We start from the raw sequence: 19,902 nt of genomic DNA, 5'->3' as shown, positions 1-19,902 counted from the left end.
CTTCTGGTGGCTGCCGGCATGACTTGACTTGTGGCTGCATCACCCCAATCTCTCCCCATTCTCTTCCATGTGGATCTCTGTGCCTAATCACCTTGTGCCTCTCTCTCCTAAGGTACATGTGATGGCATTTGTGTCTCACTGGGATAATTCAGGATAAGGTCCTCCTCTCAATGTCCTTCCATTAATCACATCTTTTGCCATATAAAGTAATATTCACAGGTTCCAGGTATTGGGAAATGAATACATTTTCGGGTGTCATTTTGTTCTATCTACCACATCATCCAACTGCACACACACACACACACACACACACACACACACACTTCTTTAGTTGTTATTCATTTAATCATTCAACAATCTTTATCAAATGCCAATAATGTGTCAGGCACTGCCCTTGACATTGGAGACTCAGCTATGAACAAAACAAGCATCCCTGCTCTCTTAGAGCATATGTTCTAGCTGGGGAGGAGGACAGTGAATAGATAAAGAGATATATAATGTCATGCTGGGGTATGTTCTATGCAACGCCAGCCTCATAGGCATGTGACCTGTGTAGTTGCCCAGGGTCCCACACTGGTTTCATATTTAGCTGTCTCCATCTTGAAATCCTTAAGACTTCTTTTTTTTTTTAATTTTTATTGGGGAACAGTGTGTTTTTCCAGGACCCATCAGCTCCAACTCAAGTCATTGTTTTCAATCTAGTTGTGGAGGGTGCAGCTCAGCTCTAAGTCAAGTCATTATTTTCAGTCTAGTTGTGGAGGGGGCAGCTCTCTGGCCCATGTGGGAATTGAACCAGTGACCTTGGTGTTAGGAGCACTGCACTCTAACCAACTGAGCCAACCGGCTGCCCCCTTAAGACTTTTTGAACAAGGGGCTCTGCATTTTTATTTTTCTCCAGGACCGACACATTATTACATAACCAGTCCCTGGGCCATGATGCAATAACAGAGTAAGGGGATGGCTGGGACAGGTGGGCTCTTCCACCAGGGCCATCAAGGAAGGTTCTCCCTGAAGAGGTGATATTACAGCAAGACCTGAAGCATGTGAGACAATGAGTCCTGCAGAGATCTGTGGGTAGAGCTTTCCTGGCAGAAATAACAGCAGGAAAAGACCTGGAGATGAGGGGAGTTCGGTCTCCAGCAACAAGGCCAATGGTACTCTATCAGAGTGAGTGTGGGGAGAATAGTTAATGATAAAATCGGAGAAATAATGGGGGGGGCATTGTAAGAACATCAGATTTTAATCAAGGTATGTATCAATTAACTACAGAAGCCTAAAACAACAATAAACATTTATCATCTCGCTTGGTTCCTGTGGGTCAGGAATTTGTGAGTGGCTTAAGCTAGGTGATTCTGGCCTGGGGTAGCTCTCATCAAGATGCCAATTGGGACATAGTCATCCTAAGGCTTGGCAGAGGCAGAAGGTTAGTGCCCAGGCTGACTCACTCACATGACTGTCAAACTGTTGGCAGGAAGTTTCTGTTCCTCTCTGGCTGTTGGCACAACAGCCTCAGTTCCTTGACTCGTGGATTTCTCCATGGGGTGGCTTCATTGACCTCTTGATGTGGCTTCCAGTTACCCCAGAGGAGTGATTCCAGAGAGAGCAAGGCAGAAGCCACAATGTCTTTGATGAACTAGCCTTGGCCATGCCCTCACTTTTGCAATATCTTTTTGGTTACATACTCGTAGCTCAGCCCTATTCAGTGTGGAAGAGGCTACACGAGGGAGGGTATGAATCCCAGGACAGGAGGTGGTGGCTAGGTGTCATCTTGGAGGCTGGCTAATAAGGGGTGAATCTGTTGCAGAATTTTAAGCATGATGATGATGATGATGATGATGATGATGATGATGATGATGACGATGACAATGATAGAAAGATAGATGTGGGCTGGCCCGGTGGCTCAGGTGGTTGCAGTGCCCAGCTTCTAACTCTGAGGTCGCTGGTTCGATTCCCACATCGGCCAGTGAGCTGAGCCCTCTACAGCTAAGATTGTGAACAACAGCTCTCCCCAGAGCTGGGCTGCCGTGAACAGCCTGAGGTTGGCATGGGCTGCCTGGGGCTACTGTGTGCCGTTGTGAGCGGCCGGTGACCAGAGTGAGTGGCAGGCAGCCATCGTGGGCTGCTGTGTGCTGCCATGGGCTACCATGTGCTGCCATGAGTGGCCGGCAGCCAGCATGAGCGGTCGGCAGCCGAGAGCTGCCGTGAGCGGCGGACCGACGACTGGTGACCGACTGCCTCAGCCAGGGAAGCACAAGGCTCATAACACCAGCATGGGCCAGGGAGCTGTGTCCTACACAACTAGACTGAGAAACAACGGCTTGTGCCAGAGTAGGGAAGGGGGTAGGCAAAGGAAAGGGGGGGAAAGAAAAGAAAGCTAGATGTGTGTGTGCATATGTGAAGGTGTATATAAAAATGTAGATATATGTATATCAATTAACATATAGTAGGTAATACTTATATTTTATTCTATTTTAGAATACATATTGTTATTACACAATAATATATGAAAACAGACTTCTCCCCAACCATTTTTTTCCAGCTCTATTGAGGTATAACTGACATACAAAAATTGTATATATTTAAGTTGTACAATGTGATGTTTTGATGTATGGATACATTGTAAAATGATCACCACAATCAAGCTAATTAACACATCATCTCACGTGTTACCCTTTTCGTGTGTGTGGTGAGAACACTGGAGATCTACTCTATTAGTAAATTTCAAATACGCATATTATTAACTATGGTCACCATGCTGTAGGAGTTACATTACACCCCCAGAACTTATTCATCTTATAGCTGACGTGCCCTTTCACCAAGGTCTCCTCATTTACCACACCGCACAGCTCTTGGTGACCACTATTCCACTCTTTGTGTCTATGAGTTCAACGCTTTTTTAGATTCCACATATAAATGGTATCATACAATAGTTGTCTTTTTTTTATTTTTTTATTGGGGAATATTGGGGAATAGTGTGCTTTTCCAAGGCCCATCAGCTCCAAGTCGTTGTCCTTTAATCTAGTTGTGGAGGGCGCAGCTCAGCTCCAAGTCCAGTCACTGTTTTTAATCTTTAGTTGCAGGGGGCGCAGCCCACCATCCCATGCGGGAATTGAACTGCAACCTGTTGTTGAGAGCTCAGGCTCTAACCAACTGAGCCATCCGGCCTCCCAATATTTGTCTTTCTTGATCTGGCTTGTTTCACTTAGCATAATGTCCTCCAGGTTCATCCATGTTGTTGCAAATGGCAGTATTTCCTTCTTCCTCATAGCTAAGTAACATTCCATTGTATATAATCACATCTTCTTTATCCATTCCTTCACTGATGGACATTTAGGTTGTTTCCATGTCTTAGCTATTGTGAATAATGCTGCAATAAATATGAGAGTGCAGCTATCTCTCTGCAATAGTAATTTAATTTCTTTTGTGTGTGTACATATATATATGTGTATATATATATATATATATATATATATATATATATATATATATCCAGAAGTGGGATTGCTGGATCATGCAATAATTCTATTTTTAATTTTTTGAGGAACTTCCATACTATTTTCCATTGTGGCTGTAGCAATTTACATTCCCAACAGCGCACAAACTTCCCTTTTCTTCACATACCTCCCCCTAATCATTTAACTTATATACCAGGGGTGCCAAAAAAATATGCAAGTGGATACTTTGGTCAACGTTGCTCAATTAGTAGTTAGTTCACCAGTAATCAGAAGGGTCTGGATGCTGATGGTAACCACTTTGACACCTCTTGTAATTGCAGAAGTCAAATGTGACTTGTATCCATCCTTTGTTATCGGTATATATTGAATATTACAATTTTAATACAGTTTTTCTTTGTTAAAATGTGTATACATTTTTTGGCACCGTCTGTACATACATAGATATCCCTTTCCCCACAAAATATGACCACACTGAATTTACTGTTTTATAACAAACCTTTCTTCTTAATAATAAGCCATGCACCATCTTAAGAGTTACTGAGCCCATGATGTCCCTGCAGATTGTGAATGTGCGCTCTGAGGAAGCCACCTGCAAAAGCACCTTCTAAGGCATCCTTCTCAAACATTCCAGGACATTCCAGTCACCAATCTAGGTGATTCTGATTTGGGAGATCTGGGCTGCAGCCTGAAATTCTGAATTCCTACCCAGCGCCCATGTGATCTGCTGGAAGTTGCTGGTCCATGGGCCCACATTTGAGGTAGCATCATCCTAAAATGATTCATTACTAAATCCTGGACCGTGCCCTCTGTAGGCTGAATCTTGGAATCTATATTTACACTACATTTCTGAGGTGATTCTTCTCTCTCTCTCTCTCTCTCTCTCTCTCTCTCTCTCTCTCTCTCTCTCTGTTGATTGTAAAATACACATAATGTTACATTTGCCATTTTAACCATTGTAAAGTGTACAATCAATGGCCTTGTGTACAAGCACTCTCTAGTTCCAGAACTTCTTTGTCCAAAAAGGAAACCCCATCCCCATTATCAGTCACTCCCCATTCTCACCTCCCCCCAGCCCCTGGCAATCAGGAATCTGCTTCCTGTCCCATGGATTTGCCTGTTCTGCACATTTCCTAGAAATGGAATCATTCCAATTGTGACTTTTGGTGTCTGGCTCCTTTCACCTAGTGTGATGTCTTCCAGGTTCATTCGTGTTGTGGCATGTGTCAGCACTTCACTCCTCCTGTGAGGTGCCTCTGAAGGTTGAGAACCAGCTGGATCCTGTGTGGGCGATGTAGCCCAGAGGTTGAGAGTCTGATGGCCAGTCTCAGCTTCTCTCATTGCTCATCTGTAAAAAGGGGGTAACAGCCCCTCCCTCACAAGGCTATTTGCAAAGTGACAGGCATGTTCGAAGAGCTGTTATTGTTATTGCACCTGGTAGATATGCTGTAATTGATCCAACCAATTGTTGGACATTCAGGTTTTTCCTAGTTTTCTGTTTTTTAAACAATGCTGAGACACACATCTTTATATATAAATATTTTAACACTTGTCCAGTTATTTCCTTAGAGTAAAAGCCTGGAAATGGAATTGGTAGGTCAAACATTTATTTGAATGACGAAATATTTCTCACACGTACAAAAAGAAAAGTTAGTGAATATAGTGAACTCATGGTTTCCACCTCCAGGCATAACAAACAAACGAAAAGACAAATAACAGTGTCTTGAGTTGCTTTCCTGAATGCATGCGTTCCACCTGACCCCCAGGAGTCACCACTAGACTCTCCTCCCCCACCATTATCACACCCTTGCACATTTGTGCACATTTACATGTACCTACACACAACCCTTGTTTTCTGTGTTTTAAAACCTTCTGCATCGACTATGCAGACTTCTGCAACTAGCAGCATATGCTGTGGGTTGTCTAGCTTGTTGTATGGAGTACCCGTCAACTTCTTTCTCTGCTCTATGGTGTCCCTTGTATGAATATGCCATGATCCATTGATCCATTCTTCATGTGGACATGTAAGCCGTTTCCAGTTTTTCCGCAGTTACACCCACTGCTGTAGCGAGCATTATTGTGCTGATCTTTTTGTTTACATTTGTGAGAGTTTCTCTGGGTGTACACAAGTGAGTCAAAGGTGTAATCTTTTAAGATTCATACATACTGATAGGACTTTTCTGGACAGCTAAGCTTTGTATAGAGTCCTTTTTGCTTGCCGGCTCCCTTTCTCTGGCTGAGGCTGCTTCTGTCCTCTGGAGCTGTGGCCATCCTTATTTGGGGGTGTCTCAGAACTAGAGGTAGTCTCAGTTGGGGAAAGAACAGTATGAACAGAGGATGAGAGACTGGAAGCACTGACGGAGCACAACTGGGAGGGTGTTAAGAAGGATTCCTCAGAGAGGGAGCAGTGTGGTCCTTGTTTTATAGATGCGAGACTGAGGCTCAGAAGAGGACAGACAAGTCACTTTCCCATCATCACAGAGCAACATCACAGAGAAACTACCTACTATGTGCAGGATATGAAAATATATAACAGTAAACCAAACAAAGACCCAAGTACGAATTTTTTTTTAATTTTATTGGGGAATATTGGGGAACAGTGTGTTTCTCCAGCGCCCATCAGCTCCAAGACATTGTCCTTCAATCTGGTTGTAGAGAGCGTAGCTCAGCTCCAAGTCCAGTCACTGTTTTCAATCTTTAGTTGCAGGGGACTCAGCCCACCATCCCTTGCAGGAATAGAACTAGGAATAGAACCGCCAACCTTGTTGAGAGCTGGCGCTCAAACCAACTGAGCCATCCTGCCGCCCCCAAGTACGGAGCTTATTATTCTGGGCATAATTATGACGAATTGCTAATTATCTCTGCCTCTGGGATTGGATGGGGGGGTATGATGCCAATTGAGAGGTGGGTGTCCCATGGGAGGGTCCTATGAGTCAGAGCTTTCTCCAAAGACCCCACTTCTCTTTTGGATCCCTTCACCCACAGAGTGTTATTGTGGATACTCCCAAAATTAAATGGGGTATTTGGGGGAGAGAAGGATGAGAGTCCTTTGTACCCGGGAAATGTTGTCAATAAAGTTTTGTCGCCTTGGCAACCGCAGGCCTCTCCCAGCGGAATGGAGGTGCGCGCATTCACCCCTCCCGCTCTCTCCAGCTTTCTCCCTCCAGTGGCTGAAGGTTTCACCGGAGAAAAAGAATAGGGAGGTCGCGACACTGTAGTGACGGGAGGAGACCTTAACCAATGGAAGGATGAGCCGTTCTGAGGCCAGCCAATCACTTACGGATTCTGGAGCTGGCAGAGCCCGCCCTCTTTTCACTTGGACCTGAATAACCTTACCCAAACCCGAGTTACGGCGCTTTGGCCAATGAGGGCGCCCACTTCGGGTTGTAGGTGGGGATACATCTCCATGGCAGCGACGGAAGGACAGCAGCAGGAGCTAATGGCAGCAGTTGGCCGCGCAGGAGGGCACCGCGGGCGTGGCGGGGTTTTGTTGGGGCACTGACGGGGGGCGGGAGGGGAGGGGCAGAGTAGGACTCGACCAATAGGAGGAGAGCAACTCCACAGCAACTGAGAAGTGGCGGCAGCGTTGGCCAATGGGATGCCGCAATGGCCGTGGTGGGGCGGGCCCGGTTGGGCAGACAAGAGGCGCGGCGACCGTGTCTGACGAGAGCTGGAAGAGGTAGTGGGAGGTAGTGGCGACTCCGTCGCGGGCGCCTGAGGAGAAGGAGGAGGAGGAGAAGCGGGTGAGGGGCGGCGCGGGGCCCGACCTCTGAACCCCCTCTCGGCCCTGGTCCCGCGCCGCTTTGGCTCCCGGTCTCCCCCAGCCCTGACTGCCCCCCGCCCCTCCCGCCCCTCCTCGTGTGCAGGCACCCACGTCTCCCTGCCCCTCGGCGAGCCTCCTGCGGCTCTCGGCCCGGAGCCGTCCCTGTGCTTCTTTACCAGGCCCTCCGGCACCCCCGGGCCTTCCCCAGGACCACTCTCATGCTCCAGGCCTTAGCCTGGACCCTCAGCGCGCCCTCGGACTCACTCCCCTCGCTGGACTCCAGGCCCTTCCTCTGCACTCTCACTGCCTACCCTGGCCTTTGTCTGCTTCCCCCAATTTCCTCCTGGACCCTCGCTGCCTATCCAGGGCCCTCCGTGGACCCCAGGTTCTCTCGGCTTTCCTACGCTCCTCCCTGTAGACCCAGGACTTCCCCTCCCTCTCCTGCTTTTCCAAGCCCGGTTCTGGGCCCCTAGGCTCGGCTCTACCTTCTCAGGACCCTCCCTGGATCCCCAGACTCTTCTGCTTTCTTTCCCTGCAACCCGTCTCCTGTTCGGCTTTTCTGGGCTCCTCTCTGGATCCCCAAGCATTCCCACAGCCCTCTGTCCACCCACCCCCCTTCTCCCTGCCCCAGCTACCCTCCGTGCGGCCTCTATTTTGTCTTTACTCACTTGCCCCTCTGCAGCTTCTGCCCTGTCCCAGCGCCGTCCCGCAGCGCCCCCTCTTTATCCCCAGTCCTCCTGTCTTTCCATACCCTCTTTTCAAGCCGCTCTAGCTCACGAACTCTTAGCTCCCCCTTCCTTGCCGTCCCCCATTAACTCTCCATGAAGCCCCGTGGTGTATGTGCCCAGCAGGCTCTCTGTGGTCAGGGTTAGGGGCTTTGTTTTGCGAATCCCCTTCTTTCTCCCCTTTTTGTGGATCCGTTCTGCTTCTCCCACCGCTCCTTTTCTCCCCACTCCCCGCCCCGCTTTGTCCTCTGAGTCCCCCCTCCCCCAGAATCCTTGGAGAGGGAGCAGGTGCTAAGATCCCTGCTTCACACTCCCTCCTTTCACTCCCCTCCAGGCTGCCTGGGGCTTCACCCAGGGCCTCCTGACGACTCCCAGGGTTGCTGGGGAGGGGAGGTGAAGGCTGCGGGTGGGCGGAGGAACAATCTGACCTGGGGGAGTGGGGGTGGATGCCCTGACTCTTTTTAGTGAGAGCCATAGGTAGAGTTGGGCCCCTTGACTCCCAACTCCCGCAGGGCTAAGCCCTTAGGGTCACCCAGACGGCCACTTAATCAGCCTCTTCTAGGCTGTCGCGCATGTGTGTGTGTGTGTGTGTGTGTGGTGGGGGCTTTGTGTCCACACTCTGGAACATGAGGAGAAGGAGATATTAATGAGGGGGACTTGCACACGTTTGGGGGCTTCCCCACTGTCAGAGACACTTGTTGCATTTCACCTGCACTGAGCCCTGTGAAGTCAGTGTTGCTTTTCTCCAGGATTTATAGATGAGACGGAAGGTATTGACAAAGTCCTGCACAGCTTATAAGTGGCGTGGAGCAAGCACATGCCCAGGGCACTGCCCCAGCCGCTGCTTTGTGCTCCCCATTCTCGGTTGGAGGCAGCATGGTCCATGGGGCACCATGGGGCCCGACAGAGTGACAGCCAGGGAATTGTGTGAGAACGACGACCTCGCCACCAGCCTCGTCCTGGACCCCTACCTGGGCTTCCGCACCCATAAGATGAATGTCAGGTGAGGCGGCCTGGGGAGGACTGGGGCTCGGGACCCCTTCACTTTCCCCGAAGCCCCGGTGCGGGTCGGGGTGGGGCCCGGGAAGGCCAGGAGGGAATAGGCCAAGGCCCTGGGACCCAGGCGTGCCCTCTCCCCCAGCCCTGTGCCCCCCCTGCGGCGACAGCACCACCTGCGCTCTGCACTGGAGGCTTTCCTGAGGCAGCGGGACCTGGAGGCTGCATACCGGGCCCTGACGCTGGGAGGCTGGATGGCCCACTACTTCCAGAGCCGGGGCCCACGGCAGGAGGCTGCCCTCAAGACCCACGTGAGGGCACCCTTCTCTCCCCCAACCCAGCCCACGTGTTCTTGGGAGCCCCAGGAGCTGTGCCCCTCAGCACAGTCCCCAGGACTCCCTGACTTGGTAGCTACTGGGACCACCTGAGGCGGGGGCTCAGAGAATCCTAGGAGAGGAGAGTTGGGGGGCCCTCTGAGATGGAGTCCGACCTCTTCATTTGACAGATGAGGAAACTGAGGCCCTGAGAGGGGAAGTGAGTTCCCGAGACCACACAGCAAGTCAGTGGCAGAGCAGGACTAGAGCCCAGCAGAGAGAGGGCTGATGACGACCCTGCCCTACCACCTCACCCCGCCCACCCCCTCACCTCCCCCAGATCTATCGCTACCTCCGTGCCTTCCTGCCTGAAAGCGGCTTTACCATCCTGCCCTGTACCCGTTATTCCATGGAGACGAATGGAGCCAAGATTGTGTCTACCCGAGCTTGGTAAGAGGGCAGAACTCCTGCCGGGAGGCACCCCTCCCTGGGTCTGCTGGGAGAGGAAACCTCTCCCTTCTGAAGGATGGGGGGGAATATCTGTGTTCCCACTGAGGAGGCCATGGCCTAGTGCCGAAGACCCTCCTTGCTCTTACTCTGCTGAGTGATGAGACACCCTCCCATGCGGCCCCAGGATTCCTGGGGCTGCCCCCAAAGGCCTGACCCTCAGCCCAGGATTGTGCCGTCCTTTCTTTCCCCTGACCTAAGCCCTGCCCGCACTCAGTGTAGCAGGAAGGCAGGCTGAGTGGACACACAGATACTGACCGTAGTTGCTCCGAGCTTCAGGAGTTGGCCAGGGAATTTTGAGTGTTTAGGGGAGCCAGGCCTAAACTGGACCCTGAAGGATGAGCTGGAGTGTCTGGTGAAGGGGGGCTGTCGGGGAATTGAGTCCAGGCGGAAGGACGGGGCTGTGGGATGGCTGTCGGCAGGCAGAAGGTGCTGTTCTTGCTGTGGGCTAAAGCAGGGAAGCCCAGCTGGGCAAATGGAGAGGCACTGGGGGTAGGTTTGAGAGATTTGGGAGGCAGACCACGATGGAGGCCGGCAGTGGCGGTGGCTGGGGAGGTCAGCGGTGGTTGTGGAGGTGCTGCTCACAGGCTCCAGCCTGGCCCTGACAGGAAGAAGAACGAGAAGCTGGAGCTGCTGGTGGGCTGCATCGCAGAGCTGCGAGAGGCGGACGAGGAGCTGCTGAGGGCCGGCGAGAATGATTTCAGCATTATGTACTCCACCCGCAAGCGCAGCGCTCAACTGTGGCTGGGCCCAGCGGCCTTCATCAACCACGGTATGGGTGCCCTTGGGGCCGGGAGGGGTAGTGGGGAGAGGGGTGTGAGTCGGCAGGGGCAGGGCCTGGTAGGGGGAGGAGGGGTGGCATACCTGCCCTCTTGCTGGGTTCACCCAAGTGTCTTCTCTTCCCTGCCCCCGCCCCCCGACTGGCTCCAGACTGCAAACCCAACTGCAAGGTGAGACCCGGAGACCCCCAGAGGAGTGGGCACATGGAAATGAGGGTGGGGGAGGGCTTCATGTTCAGTAAATAGCTGGAAACTGTCCGCTGTCTCCCTACCGGACAGAGCAGTTTCCTACCCTTTCAGGTGTTTGTGCTTGGGGGCTGTCAGACAGGGGAGGGAGGAAGGAGCTTTGGCTAGAGTCACACTGGAACCCCGGTTGCCACTTGCTGGCAGTGTGCTTTCTGAACTGAGCTGGAGGCTGAGCCAGTTAGAGAGGGGCGTGTGGTGATGGGGAGACAGAAAGTGACCCTGGAAACCTGGGTCTTTCAGGGAGATGCCCACAGGCCGAAGCTGTGAAGCTGTGATAGCAGGAGCAGGGGAGTGAGTGGCAGGAACCTGCAGATTCATGCCCCCTTGGGTGAGGCCAGAGAGAGCCCTGGAGGAGGACGACAGAGACCTCTGGGAGGCAGGGCTCCTGGCAGAGGGGACAGAGGGGGCCAGGCTGGGAGCCAGGTGGCAGTAATGGCTGCTGGTTCTGTGGTGGAGCCTGGGAGGGTGGGGAATGGAGGGGAGACAACCGGGAAGGCCAGAGTGTGGGCTTTGTCCTGTATCTGCGGGAGCCCCAAGGCATGGCGGGTCCTGGGCTCTGGAGTTAGAGCAGGGTTTGAGTTCTGACTCCGCCAGTGCCCGATCCTGGTTTTTCAGAGCGGAGACGGTGAGAATTTGCCTCCTGGACTGGTTGTGAACTCAGGTGCATGGGGCACACTCATGTCTGTCGGTGTTCCTGTGATCTCCATGCCCCTTAACCTGGCTTTCGGGAGGGTGAGGTGCGGCCTTGGTCTGCCTCTGTGAGCAGACACTGGGTAAGACAGAAAACAAGGCCAAGCTCCATGAGAGGCTCTGTGCCAAGGCAGATGACAGCCACCTGGGACACAGGAACCAAGCTTTGAAGGTAGAGTAAGATTTTCCTAGGTGTTGAAGGAAAACAGTCATGTTAGGGTACCCCAGACAGGATACATCACACTGGAGGGTCAGAAGACATCATAGGTGTGGTGACTCCGGTCTCCTGTGCCTTACACAAGCCCAGGTCTGCCCATGTGACTGTCCACTGGTGTATGAGGGAGCTTGGTTTTTAGATGCCCTGCCTGGTGCACTGGAGGCTTGGTAGGAAGGGAGAGACTGGAGGTAGGACAGCCGCAAAGAGACTGGGGTATAATCTGGTGTGTCACTGAGCAAGGGGATGAGTGGCTGGCTCCAGGTAGGGCCTCGGGGACCAAGAACACAAGGACGCAAGATACTGTGCACCTGGGAGGCACTGGCGTTGGCCTGGGGTCAGGAAGGTGGCTAAAGCCACTCCCAGGCTTGTGTCAGTCTAGAGTGGACAGTGGATGGATGGATGGACAGATGGACCCACAGACAGGAATCATACCGTTTCCAGACAGGAAACTGCAGGACTGCAGAGGCAGAAACAAGCAGGTTATTAGGGGCTGTGGGGCATCAATTCCAGACTGAGGCTATGCAGTGGGTACAGGCTTCCTTGAAGGGGGGCAGCTGCCAAGATGTAGACTGGCAGGGAGTGAAGGAGCCGGTTAGGGGTCTGCAAGGGGGTGGGACTTGGCCACAGAAGCCAGAGCAAGGGTGTAGTCACTGTGCAGTGTGCTAGGGTGGTGTTGGAGCACCGTCCTGCAGAGGGGGTGGAAGCCACGTTGGTGGGTGGTCAGGGGGTGACAGGAGAGCAGGCCCTGGGCAAGGTAGGCCACCTCACAGTGGCACTTCTGCAGGGGCTCAGTCATTGCTTCTCCTAGGGGAGGACCCTTAGGCCAGAGGTTGCCAGCTGGCCTAGACACTGAGCAGCCCAGCCCCCAGTTTGTGCCCGCAGATGGGAACTCAGCCTGTGTGAAGGTGCTCCGGGACATCGAGCCTGGGGATGAGGTGACCTGCTTCTATGGCGAAGGCTTCTTTGGTGAAAAGAATGAGCACTGTGAATGCTACACCTGCGAGAGGTGAGCATGGAGGGGGAAGGCGGGGAGCAGGGGCAGGAGGGGAATCCCCTGGACCCAAAAGTGCAACCTCAGGGCCCATTCCACCCAGGAAAGGGGAAGGAGCTTTTCGCCTGCGGCCCAGGGAGCACATGCCACCACGGCCCCTGGACAAGTACCAGCTCCGGGAGACCAAGCGGAGGATGCTGCAGGGCTTAGGTGGCAGCCGACAAACCCTGCTGGGACCGTGGGCCTGTGCCCACCCATCATCTCTGCGCAGGGAACTGTTCTGTGGTGAGCACAAGTCCGGGACCCCATCCTGTCTCCATCCTGACTCTTTCTCTGTCCTCCTTTCTTGGGGGGTGGCCCCAGCAGGAGCTATTCCTCTTTCCAGAGGCCCTGCTCACCCTTTCTCCCTCCATGGCCTCCACAGCTGCCTGCCAGCCCCTGCACCCCCTGGCTTGTGGCAGCCGTCCCAACACCTCGCCACTCTGGCTCCCGTGGCTGCTGCAGCCCCAGCTCCGAGTACGCGCCCGGAGGCGCCGTCGACCCCAGCCCCGGCGGGCTCCCATGCACCCTGTTCTCCGTGTTGCCCGCGTCTCCCTGCACAGGTGGGGAGGCTGTGGCCCACACTGCCGCCTGCAGGCAGAGGCCCTGGTGGCCCTGGGCCCAGCCCCTCGTGCCTGCTGGGCCCCCCAGCAGGACTGGCACTGGGCCCGGCGCTATGGGCTGCCTTACGTGGTACGTGTGGACCTGAGCCGTGTGGCCCCAACCCCACCTGCCATTGCCACTGCCACCCCAGTCCCCACCGGGACCCCAGGCCCCATCCCCATCTCCAAACAGGCCCTCGCCTTTGCACCCTTCTCCCCACCCAAGCGCCTGCGGCTGGTGGTCAGCCATGGCTCCATCGACCTAGATGTCAACAGTGATGGGCCATGATGGGCTGGACAGGACAGCCCTACCAGTACCCCCAGCCTGAGTTCTCGGGGACTTATGGACCCTCCAGAAGGAGCTCTTGGACCTCTGGGAGGGAGGTGACCCTTGACCCCAGCACATCTCTGTCCTGGGGTCAGGTTGCTTTGGACACCCCCAGGGATTGGACCCCTGACTCTTGTGACTGCTGACCCCTGAGCCACCCCCGCCCTGTCAGGGAGCCCTGGCCATTGCTGCCCTCCCCTCTCCCCCCAGCTCAGGACTGAAGGAGCTGTTCCTTCCCTCCCTACCTTCTGCCCAGGGAGCAAAGCCATAAGGGGTGGGGGCCACCCCTGGCATCTCCCCAAAAGCCCAGGCCTCAGGAGGAAAGGGAACTGACTTGGGGTGGCACTTTCTGGAGACTGCCCCATGGAGGGGAGTAAGTTTGCTCTCAGCTCTGGGACTGTTTGAGGTGGAGGGCAAGGTGCGGGGTGCCCACGTGTCCTCAGCATCCCCCTGGGTCTCAGGGAGTCCGGGTGCAACCTCATCTTTCTTGTGGTGCTGTCCCTGGTGCTACTGGGGTGTGGGGGCTCCCTCCCATCCCCCACACCAGAACGGGGTATGTTGGGGGATTGGAAGCACTTGAACTTTTTATTTTATTAAAACCTTGTTATAAGCAGCAGCCTCAGGAGATTTTCATTTTGATTGATGTTTTGAGGGGATGTCTGTCAGGAGGTTGACCCTCAGCCATGCTGGGGGTGGCCAGACCTGGAGAAGGAAGCCCAGGCTTTGGGCCTGAGAGCTTTAAGAGGGGGAGGGGTGATGACCCTTCAATCATGCTGAGAAGAATGCTTTCTGACCACCCTCCAGTGGGAGGGGATTTTCCCCATTTTCCAGAGGAGATAACAGGTCCTGCAAACAGAGAGCCACTTGCCTGAGGTCATGTGGGCTTGGTCACCCTTTCCAGAGTCAGGCGCCCCTCCCACACCTCACCTGTGTCATCTTGGTAGGCCTGGCTCAGACCAGAGGAATTGTCTCAATTGTCTTTAGATCCAGTTCAATATCTTGATTTTGCTCTTGTCTTTTTTTTTTGAGAGCGCAGCTCACAGTGGCCCATGTAGGGATCGAACCAGCAACCTTGGTGTTATTAGCACCATGTTCTAACCAACTGAGCTAACCGTTCACCCCCATGCTCTTGTCTCTTAATTCTCACCTCAACCCGCATTTTACAGAAGGAAATACTACAGCTAGCATTTAGTAAAGGCTGTAGCAGCCTCTCCGTGGAGCATTTTGCGGACTTTTTTTTTCTTTTTCATTTGAGGCCTCTGGGAGGGCAGGCCGCAGACCCCCGTCCATCTCCTCCATGTTGGCCAGCCTTGGAAAAGTTTATCCTGAAGGTTGAGGAGGCCAGGCCATGTACGTGAGGGACCTGGGGGCCCTGAGGGGGGACAGTGAACAGGCAGGGAGACCCAGGTGGCTCAGAGTAGGTAGCCTTTTTACTTAGAATTCGCTTCATTTACATACAGCCTGTTTCATTGGGAACGAGAAAAATATACCTTCCATGCAAATCCTATTGAACCCTATTCATTTTCTCCCTCATGTTAAAAATAAGAGAGGGGGCCTCCAGGTCAGCAAGTGGGGTCACCCAAACCCAGGGCAAGGGGTGTGTCTGAGGTTCAGAAGGTCAAGGCCAATGAGAACCGCATGGTACATGTCGGGGCCAGAGCAAGGAATTTAGGGAAGGTGCCTGGGAGACGAAGGAGAAAGGAAATGATTACAGTGACTGGGAGCCCTGTGCTGTCCAGGTAGGATGCCCTAAGCCTGGACCCCATTTCTCCCCTTGGGGGTGCTCTCTGACCCTTTTACACTGAGCTCCTGGACCCTGTTGAGGGGGTTGGTCATCCTGGGGCTGCCACTCCCACTGTCCTGCAATATCAGGCACCAGAATTGGGCCATGCTGATGCTGAGTGCCTCAAATTGTTTATGTAGACAGAGACCCCACACACCCTGTGGGGCTGGACACGTTCTAACTGGTAACTCACAGCACCAGCCTCCCCCAGCCCTGTGAAGCTTAGGGATTGTTATCACCTTATTTTAGATGGACAGATCATGGGGTGGGAGCGTCAGGACTCTTGTCTGGGGCCGCGTGGCTGGTAAGCTGCAGGGCTGCGATTCGAACCCACTCCCAGAGCTCATCCAGGTTTTGGGATCCTCAGGATGGGAAAGAGGCCAGAACTGTGCCCACTGGAGACCGAGGGAAAGCAGTGACTGCCATGGGGTGATTGGGTTGGAGGAAAGGAAAGGGAGAGGGTGCCTTGAAGGATCTTGGAGCAAAGGGCTAAGGGCAGCCAAGGAGTTTTTTGATTCTGACCAGGATGCACCTGGAAACATCTGTCAGCAGTCTGGGAGGAAGGAGCTGTTTCTGAGGGTGGGATGGCAGAGAGCAGGGAGGAGGATAAGGGATGGAGTGAGGTGGGGTGAGTGGGGTTGGGGGAGGGGGAAGGAGTGGAGAAGGCCCTGCTCACCCTTTCTCCCTCCATGGCCTCCACAGCTGCCTGCCAGCCCCTGCGCCCCCTGGCTTGTGGCAGCCGTCCCAACACCTCGCCACTCTGGAGGAGGGGATGAGAAAGGGGAGAGGGGAGGAGGTGGCTGGGAGGGCAAGGATGCAGGTTGCGGGGTGGTGGGAAGCCAGCTGAGTGGGCTGAGTTTCATCTGACCTGGAGACTGCTGGGGAACAGTGAGGCTGGCATTGGGGTTTCAAGACATGACAGGCAAAGCTGGCCTAGGAGCCAGAGTTTAGGGCCAGTAGTTCGCACTGGGAGGCTGGGAGGCTAAATCAGTTGGGCCCAGGCTCAGGCATCCATAGGGCAGTGGTGGTTGCAGGGAGACTAGGAGTGTAAGAATGTCCCAAAAGTCATAGAGGGATGATGGTGGGGAGGATCGAGGGCCCAAGAGGGAAGGAAGGAGGAAGACTGGGAGGGACTGCAGGCCAATGGGGCGAAAATGCACTCCAGGCGCTGGTGTTCTGGTGAGGTCAAGAGTCTGGTGGTGGCTGCACAGGTGTCAGGAGCTGTGCTTGGACACTACCTGGGTGACCTCACCGAGTGTTCAGACAGTTGTCAGCCCCATTCTGTGACTCAGAGCTGCCCTGCCCGTGTGGCACCGCTGCTTCCTTCCTGCAGCAGCACCGCCTCTGTGCAGGCCAGACTATGGGGAGGGCCTCCTCCTGTCTGGCCAGTGTACACCGTGCCCCTTCGCTGGTCCCCCTGCCTCAGGTTGTACTCCGATACAGGGAGCCTTCGGGCCAAGGCCTGGGCTGGAGCCATCAGGAAGGTGGCACGGCTGGGGTCTGCCTTGGGTGGGCTGACGAGGGCACCAAGAGGAGTGGGGGAGCGGGATGGAGCCAGCCCTCCAGAGCTCAATCAGCCCCTCCCATTGTCCCTCCTTATCCCGGGATTCCGCATCATCTCATTTACAGCTAGGGAAACTGAGTTGCACACAGGTCAAGAGGCTTGTTGAACGTCACGCAGCAAATTGTTATGATTAGTAACAGCCACCTTTGACCCCCAGAGTGGAACGGGACTCGTGAGACAGCTTCAGGCAGAGTCTGGGGGTCCAGGCTGCCCCAGGAGGCTGAAAGCTTCAGGCAGAAACAGTGAAATTCAACCCTCCCTTGCCCAGGTGTCACAGCTGGCCATCTGGGGCAGAACCAGGTTAGGATCCCAGGCTCTGCCCTCTGTCAAGGGTTACTCCTCAGCCTGGGGGGTGGGATGGAGGTAGCTGGAGAGGTGACATTTCTAGGGGCGAATCAGAACAAATCTCAACATTGTCACCTTGGAGCCTTGTCGAGGGTAGGCCCAGTGCCTGATGGGGCAGGAGCAAAGAATAATCCAGACAGAACTCTGAGCACCCTCAAGCTCTATCAGGAAGGGGTCTGCGGGGGTGGGGGATGGGAATGAAGTAGCATGTGTCTGGAGAGGGGGCTGTCCTGTTTCATTAGAAAACAGAGAAGGCCGCTCCTGGCTGTGGATGGGGTGCTGAAAGGACAGAGGCAAGTAGTGCAGAGGACCCTGTTGGGAGGGCTCCCCTTGATGGGGCAGGATGCACTGCGAGGGAACTGGTCATATGGGGGCAGGGGAGTGACAGACATCTGGGAAAGGGTCTGAAGCAAGGGAGGGAAGGATGGGGGTCAGCGCTGGGCGGTCCCAAAATGACCCTCCTCAGGACTTGGGGTACAGCAGGGGCAGGAAACCCAGGAGGAGTGGGGGAGGTCCAGGTAAGACTGGAAGAGGATCCTGAGGGAGGAGATGGAGGATTTAGTGACAGGTAGGTAGGTGTGGGGATTGAGAGGCAGGAGCACCTTGGAGCAATATTGATGAGCAAATGCTGTCATCTGGAGAGCCAAAGAGGACCTTGGACCGGCAGCTGCTACCTGCTGAAGGGTGGGAAGGGGGCGGGAGGGGTTGGTTTGCTCTTACCCTAGAGATCTGTCAGTCCTCCATCCCAGCCTCGATGGCGCACCGTCCTCTCCCGTCCCTCATCGTCAGAACAGTAGCGTTGGGTCCAGGGCACAGACATCGGGAGGACCTCCCTATGCCCCCACGCTACATTGGTCAGACATTAAGAAACAGCAGTGGGGCAGCCAGATGTCTCAGCAGGAGCTCTGAACAACAGTGTTGTGGGTTGGATTCCCACATCGGCCAGTGAGCTGCGCCCTCCACAACTAGATTGAAGACAATGACTTGGAGCTGATGGGCTCTGGAGAAACACTGTTCCTCAATATTCCCCAATAAAATATTTTTTAAAAAAGAGAAGAAAATGGGAAGTGTATTAGCCAAACAACATAAATTATTACAAAAAAAAAAAAAGAAAGAACGGCAACAACATAAATTTATTTGTGGCTTAGAGACTGGGTGTGAGGGGGGCCGGGTCTCTGGGAGAGGAGTGGATGGGGGCCACCGGGGCCACTGGGGCCGATCTTACGGAGGAGCAGAGCTCAGGTAGTCAGATTTTGCCCGCGAAGTTCCCGTTCTTGATCTGCTCGGTCCAGCGCTGCACCTGAGGAGGGGTGGGAGGCAGGCAGGAGCGCCGGCTCACCTCAGCTGGGCCCCCACCCCACGCCCAGTTCGGAGGGCTGTCGCCCCCTCGCCCGCTCACCCAGCTTATGGGGCACAGCGAGTGGAACACGCGGAAGTAGTACTCGCAGGGCTGCGAGCTCTTCCTGCGGCGGTTCATTTTCTTCATGCAGCGGCGGTAGTCTGCGGGAGGAGGCGGGGCGGTGGGCGACCGCCGCAGCGCGGCCCCGCCCCCCACCCAGCTTCCCACTCCAGGCGGTGTCCCACCCCCATGTCGGTCCCCAACCCTCCTAGTCTATCCTTATCCCCTCACTCCAGGCCGGGCCCTCGCGCTCTCCCTCACCCCCTCCCTCCAAGACTTATCATGCCCCTCCAGAACAGGCCCCGCCCACTAACGACCAGACCTCACTCCTCCAATGATTAGATCCCACTCCATTCCTGGCCAGGCCCCCTCTCTCTCTACCTCACCCCTACCGCCTCAGTCCCGCCCACTCCGACTAGGCCCCGCCTATACATCGCTCGCCCCGCCCCCCAGACAAGGCCCCGCCTCCTTTCCATCCTGTTCCACTGGGTCTTCCACCCCAGCCGTCTCTACTCCAAGTCTTCAGGAGTTGAGGCGCGGCCCTAGGACTAGGCGCTGCCTCCCCCATCTCATCTCGCTCCCCGTAACCTGCCGACGAGGGCTCACCCAGTAAGTTCTTGTAGCAGTTGCGGGTCTGATTCTGGTTGGGGAAGCGTGGGTCGAAGGGCGGCGTTCGCCACCGCCCACTGGGGGGCTTCTCATAGTCTAACATCTACCGAGACCGCACCTCCTGTGGAGAGGACTGGCTCCGTGGGGCCCAGGGGACTCCCCTCGCTCCGATCCTCGCCCCGAAACCCAGCACCTGATCCCTCCCGTGCTGTCCTCACCAAACCTAATGTCAGCGCGTCACCGGGTCGCCTGTGCTTGTGGCTCCGTCGGGGGTGCCCCTCGCTTCTGAGCCTCTAGGGTCCCAGGCCAGGTAAAACACGACCCCCCGGTTGGATTGGCTGGGACTCCGCCTTCTCCGTCCCGCCTCCACCCCGAGCCCCTCTCCCGGGGTCCCAGCGCACACACAGGCACCGAGGCTTGCTAGATTTTTGCCGAGTCCCAGACTCAGCCTTTTAATTTCTGCGAAGCAGGGCCACCCCGTGGGCTCTCCCCGGGCCCGCCCCCCGCCCCCCAATATATAAATGCATAGGTAACTCTGGTCTCTGCGGGAGAG

The 19,902-nt window shown here is 54.8% G+C and overlaps 2 protein-coding genes across 3 annotated transcripts; one reads left to right on the top strand and one right to left on the bottom strand.

Moving 5' to 3' along the window:
* Window positions 1–7,030: 7,030 nt before the first annotated feature.
* On the top strand, window positions 7,031–14,265 carry KMT5C (lysine methyltransferase 5C). Of its 2 annotated transcripts, none has more exons than XM_088799984.1 (9): window positions 7,031–7,131; window positions 8,690–8,943; window positions 9,082–9,247; window positions 9,591–9,700; window positions 10,366–10,529; window positions 10,688–10,707; window positions 12,559–12,695; window positions 12,784–12,965; window positions 13,105–14,265. In XM_088799984.1, the coding sequence occupies exons 2-9, from the start codon at window positions 8,699–8,701 to the stop codon at window positions 13,608–13,610; spliced, it is 1,530 nt and encodes a 509-aa protein (XP_088656110.1). In that variant the 5' UTR covers window positions 7,031–7,131; window positions 8,690–8,698; the 3' UTR covers window positions 13,611–14,265. The 2 variants fall into 2 exon arrangements, with proteins under 2 accessions (XP_088656110.1, XP_019566520.1); XM_019710961.3 differs by having other exon boundaries at window positions 7,046–7,195.
* A 4,190-nt stretch (window positions 14,266–18,455) lies between these two features.
* On the bottom strand, window positions 18,456–19,744 carry COX6B2 (cytochrome c oxidase subunit 6B2). Its single transcript, XM_088799992.1, has 3 exons — window positions 19,347–19,744; window positions 18,741–18,841; window positions 18,456–18,641 (listed from the first exon to the last, which is right to left on the bottom strand). Exons 1-3 carry the CDS (start codon window positions 19,450–19,452, stop codon window positions 18,588–18,590), a joined length of 261 nt encoding a protein of 86 aa, XP_088656118.1. The 5' UTR covers window positions 19,453–19,744; the 3' UTR covers window positions 18,456–18,587.
* Between the last annotated feature and the right edge of the window lie 158 nt (window positions 19,745–19,902).

The sequence above is a fragment of the Rhinolophus sinicus genome, chromosome 8 (genome assembly GCF_057876585.1).
Source record: "Rhinolophus sinicus isolate RSI-liver-muscle chromosome 8, RSI-T2T, whole genome shotgun sequence".
Taxonomy (NCBI): domain Eukaryota; kingdom Metazoa; phylum Chordata; class Mammalia; order Chiroptera; family Rhinolophidae; genus Rhinolophus; species Rhinolophus sinicus.
The sequence above is the reverse complement of the archived record's forward strand: the minus strand, read 5'-3'. Positions and strand labels throughout refer to the sequence as shown.